The sequence below is a fragment of the Amia ocellicauda genome, chromosome 16 (assembly GCF_036373705.1).
Source record: "Amia ocellicauda isolate fAmiCal2 chromosome 16, fAmiCal2.hap1, whole genome shotgun sequence".
NCBI lineage: Eukaryota > Metazoa > Chordata > Actinopteri > Amiiformes > Amiidae > Amia > Amia ocellicauda.
The window spans coordinates 9,481,676-9,500,480 of NC_089865.1; the positions used below are offsets into that span (position 1 = coordinate 9,481,676).

The 18,805-nt window shown below is 36.7% G+C and overlaps 1 protein-coding gene across 7 annotated transcripts in view; it reads left to right on the forward strand.

Annotated features, from left to right (window-relative positions):
• The window catches only part of fmnl2a (formin-like 2a), a 67,510-nt gene extending 49,762 nt beyond the window's left edge, over nt 1-17,748 (forward strand). Inside the window, exons 7-27 of one of the 7 annotated variants that reach the window (XM_066687798.1) lie at nt 555-663; nt 928-1,004; nt 1,520-1,613; nt 3,533-3,607; nt 4,291-4,401; nt 4,538-4,687; nt 5,249-5,350; nt 5,605-5,938; nt 6,210-6,410; nt 7,983-8,107; nt 8,393-8,595; nt 9,337-9,571; nt 10,267-10,335; nt 10,470-10,550; nt 10,978-11,107; nt 11,279-11,442; nt 11,866-11,967; nt 12,121-12,219; nt 12,432-12,555; nt 15,108-15,204; nt 15,709-17,748. In XM_066687798.1, the coding sequence (XP_066543895.1) occupies nt 555-663; nt 928-1,004; nt 1,520-1,613; nt 3,533-3,607; nt 4,291-4,401; nt 4,538-4,687; nt 5,249-5,350; nt 5,605-5,938; nt 6,210-6,410; nt 7,983-8,107; nt 8,393-8,595; nt 9,337-9,571; nt 10,267-10,335; nt 10,470-10,550; nt 10,978-11,107; nt 11,279-11,442; nt 11,866-11,967; nt 12,121-12,219; nt 12,432-12,555; nt 15,108-15,204; nt 15,709 (2,683 nt within the window). In that variant the 3' untranslated portion in view covers nt 15,710-17,748. Of the gene's footprint in view, nt 1-554; nt 664-927; nt 1,005-1,519; nt 1,614-3,532; nt 3,608-4,290; nt 4,402-4,537; nt 4,688-5,248; nt 5,351-5,604; nt 5,939-6,209; nt 6,411-7,982; nt 8,108-8,392; nt 8,596-9,336; nt 9,572-10,266; nt 10,336-10,469; nt 10,551-10,977; nt 11,108-11,278; nt 11,443-11,865; nt 11,968-12,120; nt 12,220-12,431; nt 12,556-13,588; nt 13,721-15,107; nt 15,205-15,708 lie in introns of those variants that run through there. The other 6 variants (XM_066687802.1, XM_066687799.1, XM_066687800.1 and 3 more) reach the window with 6 other exon arrangements.
• Nucleotides 17,749-18,805: the final 1,057 nt, after the last annotated feature.

Below are 18,805 nucleotides of genomic sequence, written 5' to 3' on the forward strand. Positions count from 1 at the left end.
GGGATAAAGGTTCATTTTTTTTTTTTTTTCAGTTTTATGGCCAGCCTCTATACATCTGAATCAAGCATGATTATGCTTTAAAATAGTTCTACACAATATATTTTTGTTAGTAATTAGGTTTTGAAAAATGCACAGTGGTGAAATAATTATGGAACAGTTTAAACATTGTCTTTATTTCTCTTATATGCGGGATTTAGTTTAAAATTAAGTTTAGTATGGGTTCTTTCTCAAGTTAGGGTAGCTTTATGGCCTTGGAAATCTACAAACATAAACTAAAAATGGGTGTTGCACAATTCTGACTGCAAGATATTCTTTCATTTTAGTTTTTTAATTGTGAAAGTTTGTTTGTACTGTGCATGTCTTAACAGAATTTTGCTGACTGGGTGCGTTCTGTTATTTTCACTTTTTTGGAAACATACCAGATGCCCCATGATTGTTTTTGCAACCCCCCCCACTTAAGATGAGTTTATCTTAAGGTTTTCTACTAGAACTTTGTCCCTATATATATGTACTTTAGGTATGTAGTTATTTATTTATGTATCTGTTCATTCTAGGTATAACACATTACCAAGCAGGAGAACACTGAAAAACTCCCGATTGGTCAGTAAGAAAGATGACGTTCATGTTTGCATCATGTGCTTACGAGCGATCATGAACTACCAGGTAAGAGAAGTACTTTGTCATTCCTAACAGACACAGACAAATCATATTTAGTTTTTTCTGTGTAAGAGTGTAGTGAATGCCTTCCCATTACCTTTACGGTCTCATCTCTCCCAGTGTGTTACTGTGAAGTGTTTTCTGATAATGGCACGTAGTTAATAAAAAAATAAAAAATATTATATTATGGCTCATAGGCTTGGTATTTTTATTTTAAAGTGTTGTGACACTTTCTGTATGTTCACTGCAATGCATTGCTTTCTTTTTCAGTATGGCTTTAACATGGTTATGTCTCACCCACATGCTGTAAATGAAATTGCACTAAGTCTGAACAATAAGAATCCCAGGTGAGTTAAAAATTGTATTAAAAAAAAAAAAAAAATTATAGAATGCATTATTAAAGTAACTAAATTATGGATATAACTATTATTCCTCAAACCTTTAATGTTTTTAGAACTAGGCATGTTTAATGTCAAGGCATTGTTGTTGAAGTAGCTGTAAACAAATGACTGGCACTTTAGCTACTTGCTCTTAAACGCCCATTAAAGAAAGTGCAGTTTGCCCACGTCTTTAATGCCATTTTCTGTCGGGTTGGAATAGATTGGCAAGTAGCACTGAAGACATCTGCACTTTAGAGTGAGCAAATCAAAAACATGGCCAGTTAAAAAGCAAGTTTGGATTCTCATTGTTTTAAGAGTCTAAATAGGACAATGCAAGAAAAGTGACATAAGCTTTAATAAAATGATTAATAATACAGCCTGGTAAGCTCACGAAAACAGAATGCTCTGTTAATGCTTCATCGTGTATTGGGTTTTGACTCATTCCTCATGATGTCAGTATTGATTTTCTGTTCCCTTTGCAGAACCAAAGCTCTTGTTTTGGAGCTGCTAGCCGCTGTTTGTCTTGTCAGAGGAGGACATGAAATCATTTTATCAGCTTTCGATAACTTCAAAGAGGTACAAGCGATTCCTTTCTGAAAAATGAATCATAAATCTTGATTAATAAGAATATAGATTGATAACATGAATGTTACATTATTCTAGAATTTGAATTTTACATGTGAATGGTTATTAGCAGGGATAGTCTATCATTACCTTTACCATACAGTTTTTGCAATGGTAGTATATCTTTTGAAAACATATGAACATTGTAGATTTACTTTGCTAAGTCTTTACCCATTTTATTTATACTTTTCAGATTTCCATTACATATAAAGCAATAGGCATTTTGGAAAATGTGCTTCACAAATCTGTAATACTTAATAGGACTCCATGACAGAAGACTAAGTTAATGCCATATTTACAAAATATTGGATTAAATCTTTAAAACTGTATTATTTCTCCATGTCTGATATAACACATTATGGAAAGTAGTTTTTGTTCTCACATGAATTCATAGCTGAGCTGGATGAAGTTTAGGACAGAAATACTTTTCTTGAAAGCTCTAAGTATCAAAGTAGATTTCCTTTCTTGGAAGTAATGTGAATCAGTATTTTGTGAAAAGGAAACTACAAACTTGTTACTTTATGCTTTATTTTGATATTCACAGTAATATATAACTTAATTTACTATAGAAATAGGGTTTCCTGAATATATGTCCATAATTCACATTATAATTGCAAAGAATACAGAAATACATTTTTGTTTCTGAAAGGATGAAATGTCACTGTAAAAAATCTTTAATTGAACATGTGTAGATCAAAGGCTATGGACTAATTGAAAAATTATAGGAATGAAAGAAGACGTATTACTATTTATAAATCCTGCTTTGTTTTTGAGAACGGAGAACTGCATTACATTAAGTTATTCCATTAATTGAACACATGTATAGCCTACAAATAATTACATTGTTGTAATCATGCTTTAATGCTCTGTGGTATCTGGTAGTTTTTATTTTATTTTACTATGATTTCAAAACAATAGAGGATTGTACGAATCAGCCACTGCCTTCCATCGCCACAGCATAAAAGCCACTGTTCATTTATCTTTAAAAGGACTATTTGTTTTGCAGACTTTAGGGTCAATGGGCATTGTGCAACCTGCCTGGTAATGCAGCAGTGTTTTTCTGTAGATGAAAGATGCTTCATTGTCTTCTTTTAGTTGTTTGTCCCTTGCAGTCATAGTGTTTTTAAGCATGGTGCCCACATCGTGTCTTTTCAGAGGCAATGCCTTCATCTCTGCTTACCACAGTTTATATGTTAATCACACTAGAGGAAAATGGGTCAAGTAGATTTGCCAAGCTTATGCTATGGAGGTTTCAAAGAAACAGTTATGCCTGTTTATCAGTGAATAATGATAATATATGACATGGAAACCGCTTTTTTGTGTACATTTTTATATATAGTGATTGGATTGTTGAACGTACCATTTAATAAGGTTCTTTGTGATTCTTTATCAACAACAAGCACACACACTCGCAAAACACATCTGTGTAAATATAGACATACTGGGTTTCTAACTGATTTTTCTTCATGGGAGTAACTTTATTGATCGATTTATTTGAACACATCACTGTGGATGATTTGATCTGTTGTGCATATTGGAGCAAAACACTGTAAAGGAAAGTCCTTGAAAAATGACATAAAAAGACTATACACTATTCCCCACAGTGACTTTGGGACTAGAAAGGCTTAACAGTGTTATTGATTTATCTTATTTGCAATATGGCAACCAACAACAATTCCAGTGTTCAATTAGCTCCAATCCACATATCCACTGTAGTAGATTGGATTGAAAAAGTTTTGGATTGACTTTGGACTGCCAAATATGCCTTCTGTTGTGCCTTTGCTACAGTTACTTAATGCCACATTCTCCCAATGGTTCCTTCGATGTGTTCAGTTGTGAAATTACATTATTGATCTTTTTTTCTGTTATAGGTTTGCGCTGAGACACAGAGGTTTGAAAAATTGATGGAGCATTTCAAAAATGAAGACAACAATATTGATTTTATGGTACATTTACATAAATTACCTCTGCATTCTGTAGATTACCATATTCCATATTTATACTTCAATTCAGTCTTTTTTCTCAAAAGTGTATTTTTTACTTTTTCCCCTAGTAATGGTGGGTGGCTGTAGTTTTGAAATGTAACACTTGTTTGCATTTGATATACATTTGTTTCCATGAAAAAATAAATAAAAGCATGTTTTAGATGGAGTCTCTATTTAATAATCTTTCTAATACAGTAGAGTATTAAAATGGTCGTTTCAATTTTTGTATTAAGTCTTCAGGGGGAAAAGCGTAGCAAAGTTTCTGACTTTGCATAGTGCTTGTATGTGAAATTTGTAATTAAACTGTGAGGGGATATCCAGGTATTTCACAAGAATATAAGACTAAACATGAAATATTGAAATACTAGTATTTCTCATAATGGTGATTCCCAACTGGATTATGTGCTGATTAGGAGTTTTGTGAGAACTATAAATGTGGAAGGTTTAGACTAATATTTATGTGGGAGAAGGGATTTAAAACATTTCATTTTAAATAAGGAAAAAACTATTTTTGGGTCTGTTTCATGCTGCTGTAAGATGTAAAATCCAAGTGAAATATCCCAATTTAGAATATAATGGTGGTATTTCAGTGTTGTCAGTATTGCAGAGAAGAGGTGTTGAGATGTAATTTGTTTGCTCCTCAGGTGGCCTGTATGCAGTTCATTAACATCGTGGTCCATTCAGTGGAAGACATGAACTTCCGAGTCCACCTGCAGTACGAATTCACCAAACTATCTCTGGACGAATACCTAGATGTAAGTAATGGAAGACTGACATGTTGATGCAGTTTTACATAAGTAATTGATACAACTTTGTAGGAGTCTTGAATGTTAATCTACCTGTAACTGAAATAATACAATTTCTCACCGAGTCTTTTTCTTTTTGATTCAGAAGTTGAAACACACAGAAAGCGACAAGCTGCAGGTACAGATTCAGGCCTACCTAGATAATGTGTTTGACGTTGGCGCCCTCCTGGAGGATGCAGAAACGAAGAATGCTGCCCTGGAACGTGTTGAGGAACTAGAAGAAAGCATTTCACATGTGAGTGAGCTTGTCTCTTTATAGGTGGATAGTATTTACAAGGGAATAACTCTTACCAACATGTTTTTTCAGTTTTGATTGGAGTATGAGCAAGGGCACTTGAGAGAAGCAATGCCTGTTTTAAAACCTAACACCATCAGTACAGCTTTGTATCACATGATTATTTAAGAAGAGCTTTAGTCTCATGCTTTAGTTCAGACATTAGGGACCAAAGAAACATAATACTTAAGCCTTCTAGATTATCCTCACGCCAGGTTTACAATGTAAAGAACTCTTTGCCTGGGAAACGCTGAACACTTTTTGGGGGGTACAAATCCTTATAGATTGATCACCATTAATGAAGCCCTTTTGTTTGTTTTATTTATTTCCTTTAAATGTGAAAAAGATGCTATACCTTAAAACCAACTTGTAAGTCTTTTATAAAAATAATTATCTATTAAAAATAACTGTCTGACCTAGATAGTAGTAATAGTATCTTTTATCATTGTTGTTAAAATAAACTTTAAGTAAATCCTAGTTTTCATTTTTTTGTTCTTTATCTGTGCTCAATTTCCTTCATAGATGACAGAAAAACTGCAGGATACTGAAAATGAAGCTATGGCCAAGATAGTGGAGCTGGAGAAACAACTCATGCAGAGGAACAAAGAACTGGATTCAGTGCGGGTGAGCTTGTTTTGGGTTACTGTTGTTCTGTGCCCAACGTTTCGCTTCCTAATCTTCCTAATGAATGTGCAATATCAATAGAAATCAAAGGCCACGTTCATGTACAGATGTCTCCTTGATGTGCACCTACATAAAAATACTAAATAAATGCCTGTAGTCCAACAGATATCAGAGTTGCCAATTACACGAGATGAAACGTTTGTATCGAAATATCCCACTCACTTTTCTGTGCTTCGTGTCTGTTGGCTTTACAGGAGGTGTACAAAGACGCCAACACGCAGGTGCACACTTTGCGCAGGATGGTGAAAGAGAAGGACGAAGCAATCCAAAGACAATGCAATCTGGAGAAGAAGATCAATGAACTGGAGAAACAAGGGACAATAAAAATCCAGAAGAAGGGCAACGGGGACATCTCGATCTTTCCTTCCGCGCAGCAAGGCTCCGGCCCTTGCCTTGTTCCACCTGGCTTGGAAGGGGCTACTGGTTCCTTTGTGGGCCCAGTAAGTCCATTGGCTCCAGAAGGTGAGGTTGTTCCTGGAGTGCCCATGCCACCCCCGCCACCGCCCCCACCACCAGTGCCTGGGTCCGGTAGGTGTATTTGTGAACAGCAGCACATCCTACACATCCAAGTTAGGGACATAACCATGTATTTATTTATGCATGTTCAGTTTTTTGGAAAGCATCTGCAAATATATATAATGACATGAAGGAAGGTGAATGCAAGAGTTAAAATCATGGTTGTTGGAGTTCAAATGTTATAAAACAAGTCATGCCAGCCTCTATGTATTTTACTATGAAATAGCACACCAGCTTTCAGTTCGTTTTCTTCAGTGTTTCACTTCTTTATTTTATTTTTCAGTGCCAAATGGACCTTCAGCTGCTATTGCTCCCCCACCTCCTCCACCCCCTCCTCCACCTCCACCTCCTCCTCCTCCGCCTCCACCCCCTCCTCCAGGCCCGGCTGTGGATATTTCGCCCCCCATGCCTCCGCCACCTCCGGCTGCCCCTCCACTCCCCGGCTGTGGCTCCCCAACAGTCATCTTCAACTCAGGGTTAGCAGGTAAGGTGGTCTGTAGAGTCCCGTCTATGTCTGTTATAGGAGAGAAGCTACAGTTCAGAGAGATTATGATAGATATGGTTTTGACTCATCCAATAATTGCTGGTGACAAAGGATACCATGATCTTGACTGTGTTTTGCCTTTGCAATATGCCTTTTCTGAACACATTGTAAATTCACGTTCCCATTGACATCTCACCAGTCTTGTGTGTCATATTTGTTCCAGTGGTTTTTCACAGCCACACGACCTGTGAATCCAATTTTGAACACGTTTTACCACTTGAAGTCACATCTGCGTCTACTTTGTATAGCTTTATTAATTGTAAAGCTGATTGAAGCTAAAGCTGGTTGATTATTATTCTCTGCGTCTGCAGTTTATTTGTAACTGTATTTTTCTTAACCGTTATGTATCAACTTATAATATCAGAGGTTTGAATTAGCTATCTCATCTTGTGAAATGATTTGATACAAGTTTTTTTTATGATAGTTATTTCTGTATTTATTCACAGCAGTGTGTAATCTGGCAAACTGGGGGTCTTTGTTTATCACTCAGTTCTTCTATTGTACTACATGCTTGCTCTCTGATTGTTTTTCTCTTCCTTTCCTGCAAACTTAGAGGGACCCATCAAGCTGTTCTGTAGGTTTCTCTATTGTGTTTGTGTGATTATGGTTATTTTATTAACCAAAGGGTATGGAAATGGTATTTTCAGTACATGGTCCAAACGTTCAAAAGTAGCATTGTCCTGTCTTTATCCTTATAGATTCAGTAGTTGTTTTGTACTTCTCCACGGATAAATGAACTGCTTGTAATTATTTATTTTTATGCTGTATTAGATATATTTCAGGGCAAGTGTTGCATTGGTTTGGTGTATTGTTATATGCAAACTTAATTCATGTTTTTAAATTAACTGAAAATACCATGTTTCTGTAATTCCATACACAATTGCTGTGATATTTTTGTGTAATCGCTCTTAAAGTCTGATGTATGTGTTATTGCATGTTGCAACACATTCAGTGTTATATAGTTAGATTAAAATGAGAGATGGATTTATTTTGAAAGTTTGGAATGCTATCTTTAACTAGCCTGCCAGAATTATGCAATATTTTCCAACATCCCAGACAACACAGGGAAATACATTTATGTGGCTGTTAGAACAAAATATAATTCTGATGTAAATGTAGAAATTGTGATATTTTTATTTTAGCTGACATTTCAGTAGGATTCAAACCCCCAATATGTACTTGTGCTGCTTCTCAGAATTGTAATTAAGTACATTTGAATGTGTACCATTTATAAATAGCAATGAACAATGTACAGATTGAAGTCTGCAGATTAAATAATGGTGTGAGGCTCCTGTAAGGAAGTCAAATGTCTGAGGGTCTTTTCTGGCTACTGTTGAGGCAAAGACTGATAAAGGAACAATTTATTTACGCTGTTCTCTCAAAGTGTACGACACAGTTTGTGGTGACTTTCACTCCTAATTAATGCTTTGTGTACAACATCACCAAACATGACTGAAAGTGGTCAAACTCCAGTGAACTTCATATGATTTGTTTTTCTCTGCTTTACCGCAGCGGTGAAAATCAAGAAGCCAATAAAGACTAAATTCCGTATGCCAGTGTTCAATTGGGTGGCTTTGAAACCCAACCAGATAAATGGAACCGTCTTCAATGAGATTGATGATGAAAGAATCCTAGAGGTAACATTTATATATTGATAATTACAATGTTTCTCTGACAATGACCTAGTTTGGGCTAAATGCCAATACCTAAGCCATTTGTATTTAGATATGTAGCTATATATCATATCATTGGCTAATGCCCAGAGTTGTTGCTTCATTTGTTTATCTATGTAACATCATAACAATGTATAGCACCTAAACATTTATCATCTTTATCAGTTTATTCTTAAGTATTTGCCTAATTTTATTTATTTATTTTATGTATTTACTTACTTAATTATGTATTATTTCTTTATTTTTCAGGATTTGAATGTAGATGAATTTGAGGAAATGTTCAAGACAAAAGCCCAAGGCCCACCCATTGATCTTACTTCGAGTAAACAGAAGGTCATTCAGAAAGGGCCGAATAAAGTGACATTACTGGATTCAAACCGGGCCAAAAATCTTGCCATCACTCTGAGAAAGGCTGGCAAAACACCAGAAGAAATATGTAAAGCCATTCAGTTGTAAGTCACTTTATTTAATGTTCAGTGATCCTGGTTTGTGAAAGTTTTTACACTTTGTACCGGTTTACTGTAAAGCAGTTCTTCATCGCAAAGTTCGTTTTATAAAGTGAACACAGCTGCTATTGTATGGCAATATTTTTAACTGTACGGGTCACTGCATCACAACCCTATGCTTCATAAGAGAAACAAATCGCTTTTGCATTGTTCACACATTCACTAGGTTTTCAATACATTGTTTCTTCTTCAGCGATGTTGCCATTACAGTAATCTTGTTCAGGTTGCACTTTGTCTACCATTCACCTTATTTCTGCAGATCTTTCAAAATATGAAATCCAACACGATCATAACAAACAGATCGGATGGCACTCTCCCATTGTTCCTTTGTTTTGGCAGAACCCTGGTTAATAATAAACCATGTATCTCTTTATCTCACCTGGAATTAATAACCATCTGGCAATAGCGGCAGGTACAGGTGCCCCATTTTTCAGAATAGCAGTTTTGTGTGCCTAAACCCCTCCAGCTTCTCTGCTGCATTGAGTCTACTTTGTTAATTCAGTGGTCTGCTGTGTCTTTCACCTCCGTGTGTCTCTGTACGTATGGATGATAGAGACAGGCCCTGGCCAAACTGAACAGGGGCAGAAGGGTACCAGGTGGTAACACATTTAAACCGTGAGTGTGGGCTTTCATGATTTTGAGTCACATTGTGACATTTTCAGCAACCCTGCATTCCCCCTCCCACAGGTTTGACCTAAAAACGCTACCCGTGGATTTCGTCGAATGCCTCATGAGGTTCCTGCCAACAGAGAATGAAGTGAAAGTCCTGAGACAATACGAGAAGGAGAGAAAACCGCTGGAAAGCCTGACCGATGAGGACAGGTTTATGATGCAGTTCAGCAAAATCGAGCGGTTAATGCAGAAGATGACCATTATGGCCTTTATTGGGAACTTCTCTGAGAGCATAACAATGCTGACACCTGTAAGTGCATTTTCACCTTCTTTCACCTGCATTTCTCACACAGTAAAAATATAGCGCCGTCATCATTGTAGAATAGTGGTTTACCGGAAAAACTGTATTTTTAAAGTATAAATTGATGTTGTTTAACTATATTGTCCACATATCATGTGCAAGGTTTAACAATTTATAACTACAGTTGTTATATTCACCCCTGCAAACTACATCAGCCGGTGGTGAGATTCAACACTGGCACATTCATGGAGGGTGGCACGGCTTTAATATATTCCCTAGCATTAGCAGTATCTAAAAACCGTTCAAGAATAAGGTTAAAAATACATTAAATAGACCCCATTCTTTGAATACATGCTTTAATTGAAGTACTCTACTCTTTTCCTGTGGGTAACTATTTTATTTTTTTAACTTTGTAACATGTAATTAACCTTAAATTAACAATTTCATTAATCTACTTTTGACAGACTGATTTAAAAATATATATTCTGCACATTTAATTACTTTACTACAGGCGAGTTGTTTAACTACAGTTAGCTGAGCGCCACCTGATGACTTTAACTACAGTTTGATCACAGTCTCACCGGTGGGGCAAACAGTGAATTAGCACAGCTATTAATTGACTGACTGGTCAGAACATAATAATCAAGGTTGAAAAATAGATATTTCCAATTATTTTAATTTTTTTTTTTCTCTTCTCATTCAAGCAACTTCATGCAATAATTGCAGCATCGGTGTCTATAAAATCATCGCAGAAACTCAAGAAGATACTGGAGGCAAGTATTTTTCCAGGGCCTGTGTGGGTCTTGTTCATTTTTAAATTTTACTGTGAAGAAAACAAAATATATGAAAGGTTTATTGTTTTGGAAATGCGTGTATGCTAATTTTTTTTGTGACTTTCCTTTTGCAGATTATCTTGGCTCTTGGAAACTACATGAACAGCAGTAAAAGAGGAGCAGTGTATGGCTTTAAACTACAGAGTTTAGACTTGGTAAAATCCATTTGCACTTCTTATTGACCTCAATTTCCTTGTTTTACATTTCATTTATTACATGAATGGTCCTCACTGATTCTTTTTCAGTAGTCACACAATATTAATGCATGATAAAGCAAGATTGTATTGCATTGCGAGGATTGCGGCTTGCTTTTTCTTCTAGTATTCCCCAAGCTCATTATTTTTAATCAGTTTGTTACTTGTTAGTGCTGATTTGTTGGTGTGTTTATTGGGATACAAACAACAGAATGTCATCTAATTGTTAGGCATCTTGTAAATGTCAAAATCACTGCAATTCGTATTTTAGTTTTTCATTTTGGGCCACATTTAACTCTCTTAGGGAAGCAACAATGTTCTCAAGGATAAAAACCGCAGAACAACAAAAGCCAGGTTAAATACTGAAAGGACTATTTCTTTCCCAAAGCTTTTAGATACCAAATCAACTGACAGAAAGCAGACACTGCTACATTACATTGCGAATGTTGTGAAGGAGAAATATCAGCAAGTGTCCCTCTTCTACAATGAAATCCACTATGTTGAAAAAGCCGCTGCAGGTAAGAGCACTTTCCTGACTGTCCAGTGTGTTCTTAAAATGTCTAAGGTTATATATTTATTTCACCCATTTGCCATTTTAAAGATCTAGTACTTATGAATAATATGCACTGTTCTTTTCTGCTTTATATGAATTGGTATCAAGCCTTGTGTTTTCATTTCTTTTGCCACAGTTTCCCTGGAAAATGTTCTGTTAGATGTGAGAGAATTGCAGAGAGGAATGGACTTGACAAAACGAGAGTACAGCATGCATGGCCACAACACCATGCTTAAAGACTTCATCAACCTCAATGAAGGAAAACTGAAGAAACTGCAGGATGATGCCAAAGTTGCGCAGGCAAGTGATTTTCTAGACAGTATAGTTGCTAACCTTCCACTAAGAGAGAGATGTGCATTCATGTGGCTTTCTCAGTGCCATGTTTGACCAACATTCATGACTTACACAAGGGAATCGCATGAGCAGGCTCGAGCTATTTTTAATTTTGCTAGGGTTATTAACTGAGGAGCTTTGTGTATTGTTTTCCGAATGACATCAGTAAAAGTATTTATCTTAAGTTGTTTAACAAGTAGATCATTCAAGATTGTGTTGAAACATTAGTTCAGATCCTAACTTGAATATTGGATGAGGAAGTGCCATCAAAGTGCACATCTGTTAATTATCATTGCTGTTCTTCGAATCGAATAAATCTGTTTGACAACAACATGATGAATCCACTGAAAGGCAAATACCGTTTACAACATGAACTCTTCTTTCTTCAAGGATGCATTTGATGAAGCAGTTAAATACTTTGGAGAAAATCCCAAGACGACGCCTCCTTCAGTTTACTTCCCTGTCTTTGTCAGATTTGTGAGGGCCTACAGGGTAAGGGAGATGATTTGTTCTTATTGTCCTCTCAGTCGAAATCTAGCATGGTTGACATCGCCGTTTGATTTGATTGAGGATTCAAAGCCTTGGACACGGCCATTACAATGGAGCCTCTAGCTAAGAGTGTTTCTCGTTCCCTTGTTTTAACAGCAAGCAGAAGAGGACAATGAGCAGAGGAAGAAGCAGGAGCAGGCCCTCATGGAGAAGCTCTTAGAGCAGGAGGCCATGATGGATCAGCAAGACCAGAAGGTACCGTCATATCTGCATCTTTTCAGCGAGGAAAACTGTTTTTCTGTGGCGTTTAGTGAATAGAGTAAGCACAAGGTTTCTGAAGGCTAATGAAGCTGACAAGCTGTTTTGTAGCCGTGCAGACGATATCTCTTCTGTCTGGGTATGATGGTGGGTGTCATCTCTTTGAGCTGGCCTGTGAAATGATTGGCCCGTTTCTGTTTCCCTTCCAGTCGCCGTCACATAAGAACAAGAGGCAACAGCAGGAGCTGATCGCGGAGCTGAGGCGGAAACAGGTTAAGGACAGCAGACACGTCTACGAGGGGAAAGACGGAGCCATCGAGGATATCATCACAGGTAAAGACAAGCTGCTCCAGCCCACACTGAGCAGAGAAGACCCCACTGATAATCGGACACATTGTATCAAATCAGTTCCCCATATAGTTTTTATACTAAGATTGCTAACACGTAAACATTTTTTGAAATGCATTTCTTTAAGATGCAGGCAGAGGTGTTTTATGAAAGGCTGAAACTACAGCAGCTGACTGCATGCATTGTCCATTGTTCTTGCTTTATTTGTCAGAGAATTGGATTCAATTAACTTCTTGTAGATAACTAACTGTTTTATCTTTAGCAAATTTAACAAGTAGACGATGCAATGTTGTTAGTCATTAATTCTAATTGCATATTCTATTGAAGAAGTGCCATGTAATTGTGTATGTGTGAGCTCAAATGTGTTAATAATAATCATTGCTGTTCTGCTTGTTTTGCTGTAACAAGTTTGAGAAGGGCTGGGCTGTTGAAGGAATCAGTTAAATATATATCTCACTGGGCCATAAAAATGTGTATTTATTAGATAGTCACTCTTCAGTTCAGTCACTAAAAACTAAAGGTTATGACTTAATACCAGTAAACCCAACATTTACATTATAAAATAGAAACCAGGAGGGTGTTAATGTTAGTTTTGGAAACCCCTCCATTTGTTAACCAGTGTTTTGGTAAATGGGACACAGATGATAAGATATTATAGATGTTTAATGTTTTTCCCATTCAATGTTCACCTACATTTGACCTATTTACTCTACATTTAAAAATACAGTTTCTAACAGAACAGGCCCATATCTATATTGGAACACTTAAAAGGACAGAGATTATCTGGAAGAAAAATGTGGTTTGCAAGCCCTGTGTAGGATGTGTTCATTTAAGTGGACAATTTAATACATTCGAGATAAAAAGCCCTGAAAGCCCTTCCTACAAGTTAACCACTTAGTATGAATGTTTAATAACGCTTAACTGTAGTTTCCAGTTCCTAGAGTTGGCTAACCATGTCCTAAATCTGTAGATGTCTGCTGCTTACTGTGTTCTGTCTTGTTTGGCTGTTTTAATGCAGTGCTGAAGACAGTGCCCTTTACCGCCCGAACAGCCAAACGCGGCTCTCGTTTTTTCTGCGAACCTGTTCACGCTGAGGAGTTCCATTACTAAACTTAAACGCTTTCTCAGCTGATGCTCTTAAAAGGTTGCTGTAGGTTGAACACTATATACATCTATATATATATATATATTTCACTCTTCATGGGTTTCTGAACTCGCTCACCTGGATGTACACAAACGTGTGTGTGTGTGTGGTGTCCCCTGGGTTTGTGCGTCCATTGCTTTCCCCCCTGGCATGATGATATGAAGTCTCTGATCGAGCTGTAGTTTCTCTGTATGTCCTGCATGTTACATGTATTCATTACACATTCCATTGTACAGCAGACGTGCACCTCATCTGTCATACTTGTGATGCATTGTCACCGTAGAGAGCAAAACATAATGTCACAAAAGCTTAGCAGCTGATTCATTTTGTAACTTAAAGAAAAGTTCAACCAAATTACAACTTTCCACTTATCACTTTCCTCCATCATTTATTATATCTGTCTCTTATTGAGCTCCCCCTGGTGTAAAAACAGTGTATCATTTCTTCTGATGCATTATTATTATTTATATATTTATTATCAGGTAAATTGTACTTTAATCACTGCATACCTTTGAATTTAAAGAACAAAAGACACAAACTCCTTAAGACTAATTCATGTTTCAGATATGTGGCATTATACCTTGCTTTTCTTTTAATCTTCACAGAGAATTGTGTTCATAATGCATTGTATCCGTCTTGTTTTCTTTTGCATGATGCTGGCTTTTTTCATTCACCTTCCTGTTTCATACTGCCTACAGCTGTCCAAAATGTGGTGTTTGTTGAACATGTGTTGACCTTGTATTACACTGCATGGCCTAACTTTTTAAATGTAGCGTTTTGTTGTCTATCTCTATATTCATTTCTATTTTAGTATTACAACTAATAAATACAAAAGCCAGATATATGACACAAATTACAATCGAAACTATGCAATGATATGCAAATACAAAAATATGTAAAACCAAAACAGAAAAAGTATTATTTTTTTTTTCTGGTTTTGTATGCATGAATTTCAATACAGACACAAGAGATGACATGTAACTGGCTTGGGGCATGCTTTGATTACCTCCCTAATATATCAGTATCTCCCTCATGTGCATGGACAACAGGTGGTGGTTTTCTTGTGTTAAAAAAAGCAAATGCAGTTGAGAATTTGTATTGAAATGAAAAACCATTCTTTGTAATTGTCACTCTATATTGATTTCTGCTTTTTTAATTTCTCTCTGGGGTCAATCTCCAAAGCAGCTTGGGTTTTGTTCTAAAGAGGAAAGTCTCTCATTTCTGCTCTGCTGTACCTGTACCAGCTCACACTCCCAGCTCTCCTAATTCTGCCCCCTGGCTGTTTCGCTCTGATAGCTAACCAGCAGTGAGGCCGGCTTGAACACTCAGGTTTTACTCCTGCAGTCATCCCACTTCTCTATAACCATCATTTTTTTTTTTTTTCTTCATTTAGCCCTAAAGAAGAATAATATATCTAAATTTCCAAATGTTCACTCGAGGGTAAGGAATTCTTCTAGCACACCGGTGGTGGTGGATGAAACACAAACCTGGCAAGCATCCATTTTTCATTTTTTTTTTATCTTTGTACTCAATCCAACCATTGATTCAGCTATGTCTGCAATTGATATGTTTGATGCTGGTTTCTTTTTTTTTCCCCTTTTTTTGTCCTCCATGAAAATTTCAAATATTGCATGCCTGCTTTGAGTATGCAGACCATTTTTAACAGGAAAAATACAAACACCCTCAAGAGTGTTTTTTTGTAGTTATTTCAAAGCTTTTTCTCTTTCTTTTGGTGGTTTTAATTTTCAAACGTAAACCTGAAGTTGCAATTCAGAGGACAATCAGTATTTTTTTTTGTCTTTGCTTGAAAATAAATCTAGTAAGACTCATTTATAGAGTTGCGACTTTCACTGGCGATTGATTTGTGCACACTTCCTTGTGTTTCGACCTAACTCAAGCTGCTTTGCCTGACTGACTGCAGACGAAAACCTTGCGGCGCTTAAAGGGACGAGTCGAGTAACTGTGGGGCCTTTTATTTCCCTTCCCCCAAACAGATCTTAGAAATCAGCCCTACAGGCGAGCCGACGCGGTGAGGAGGAGTGTCCGGCGACGCTTTGATGATCAGAACTTGCGCCCAGTGAACAACGCTGAAGTCACGATGTGAGCGGGAGAGACGCATGTGTTGGGGTGGGGTGTGCGCGCGTGCGAGTGAATGTCAAGGCATGTAAGTGAGGAGTAACCGTTTTTTAACGCAAGCCAAATGCTGGTTTTGGACAGGAGGGGCTGGGACTTAGAAGGGGCCCCTGTCCCTTGATCTGGGAACCTAGACGAGCATTTAGAAGCCAAGTGCCTAAATTATGATTATCAGTTGTTTACTAGTAGCAATATGACCTGACCTGGCTTTAACTCTATTCCAAGTACGTTTTTTTTTCTTTCTCAATTCTTAATAACTGGACACAAATGTCTGTACAGAGGAGCGGCAGTTTTTCTTTTGAAGGTTCAGAATGTAAGGAAGACCATTCCGGGTTGTTTGTTGAAGGGTATTCCGCGACGGTTACTTTGGGAATTCCATGGTGATTTTAATACATTCCGGTGCTATTGGATTTAGCATAGGAATGAATAATGTGCTTCAGCTGCACTTTCTTCATTAGCTTTTTCTTTTTACATAAGGGCTAATGATTTGTTTTTGTATTTATTTATGAGAAGGTATGCCAGTTAGTGGTGACTAACCATACAAATCACACCCGGTAGAAGTACTTTGTAATGTTTGAAGCAGACTGTTTTGCACCGTTTCTGACCGCAGTCAAGGGTTTCAAAGTAAAGATACTGAAAGTACAAAGAACTGCAAGAACCTGTGAGGCTGGGCTATATTCAACCTTTAATGGCAAGACAAGGGTAATGTGAATTGTATATAGGCCTCCATACTAAGGTATTAACACCTCATTTATCAGTGTTACTACGGTTTACATGGACCAATACAAATTTTTTTTTAGTTGTACAGCGTTAGGGAACATCTACTGAAGTAGAACTTAAGTGCCATTCAAATTAATTACATTGATTTTCAAATGTAAGATATGAACCTTGTGAAATGCTTAAATAAATGTATGAAAATTGGAGTAGAGCTGACAATTTGAGTATCCTTATCCTATCGTGCTTTAGACACCATAGGCTAAGTGTAGAAAACAGGTGAGGCACTTCAGGCTACTTGAGTAGTTTTGTAATAAAACTGGAGTCTGATTTTAATTCTTTGAAACATGCTTTTGCTAATAATTCAATATTCTTGATTGTGTCTACTCATTATCTTTGCTGTAAAGGTTTAATGTATAGTATTTAACCACTGAATCCATTTTCATTCAGTTTTGCTCATGTGAACCACTTGGCGTGAGTGGCATTTGTTTTTGATAATGTGTAGCTATTTTAAAAAAACAAAACAAAAAAAAACTTTTCTAAATGTACAGATATTTTGCTACGAAATGGGTGCAGTTTTTATGTTTTTTTTTTTTTACACTTCCCTTTAATCCACATATTAGCATATGGTTGATATTGTACATATTGTTTAAACAAAGTTTGCAACACCCTGTGCTATACATTTTTAATGTTATTTTAACTTATAGTTTTTTTTTGTATATTTAACTAAAATGACAGTGAACAAATTTTGGCTTAGCTTTAATAGGATGGGTTTAGTTAATCTGCTTTTTATTTTTATTTTCGTTTTTTTTTTTTTTTTGTTACATGATGATGTATTCTGTGTGCTGAGCAGAACATGCCAAGATTTTGTCTTGCTTGCCTGACAATAAAAGGGCATTAAACCATTGACATTACAATGTAGCTTTTACCGGTCAGATGACCCTAAAATATCAATTTTATAGCATGTGCATCAGCTTATTTTAACAAAACCTTGGTAGATATGTGAACTCTGACTTCTGCAGCAGTTTCATCTCTTTAACTGGATAATATTGGCATGTTCTTCAGAAATGTATTTTAGGTGATACCTGCTTATTTGCAATATTAAACTTTTTTAATAGCGCAAGTTTCAAATAAAATCTCTGGTTTCTCAATGGCTATGATCAAATAAACTATTTACACTACTATAATGTAAAGTACTGTCCTTTTTAATAGTTTTTTTCTTTGACAAAGGGATTTGTTCAGCCATGAGAGGCATCGTATATCTGTTAATTAGCTGCAAAGCATCACCTTTTTCAGTTTCCAGCATGACTATATTACAGGGCAACACTGGGTACTGAGTAATAGTCTTCATACTAATTTAAATCAATATATTGCACCCACTGGGCATCCACTCTTGGTGTAAGGTCACCTCAAAAGCATACAATTAAACATTACATACCCACTAAAGAACATTTTCTCAAATGGTGAGACTGGGTTTAGATTTTACACATTACAAAAGGTTGACATTTAAGCGTAAGTGCAATTACTTTTAATTGGAATACCTTTTTTGTAACGTTAGTGTGGAAATATGAAAGAAGCTCAAGCATAAAATGTTTTAAATGCTCACTCCCTGAAGGACTTCTTCACAAGGCTGAAATGGCGCTCACTTCAGTGGAGTTGTTGTTCCAGCTTTATAATCTCCCAGACGCAATCTGGCGGTCCTTCTGCTTCCACCACATGGTAGGTTAGTGTATACAGCTTCCTTAGGCCGTTAAGACTTCAAAACAGATACCGGTATTAATAAGGAATACATCCCATCCCACGTGGGTGTACTTATGTGGATTGCTCATCTTTGTATGCTAGTTAGGACTATTGTCAAGACAAGGGAACAAGTGATCGTCGATTCCTCAGTGACCTCTACACTAACAATACGTAAATAAAGATCTTATTTTCACACTGCACTGTCAGCCTCAGGGCAACTCATAGTAATCTGAAGAAATCGTAAGATCCGAGAGAATTATTCATGTGTAAAGTGCATGAGAGAGAGACATAATGAGGCAAGTGTGTGACTATTTAAGATGTAAAAACCCTTAGGTTGAGGGTTTAAAATGCATGATTGTGCTGACTAGATATTAATTTCAGTCCATTAACATAAGACATCAACTGGAATAACATCAACAGCAAAACATGCCCCTAGACTAACTTTGCATGATATAGACAATTGTCTATACCAGCTTCGATGGAAAATTAGTCAGACTCAGTATT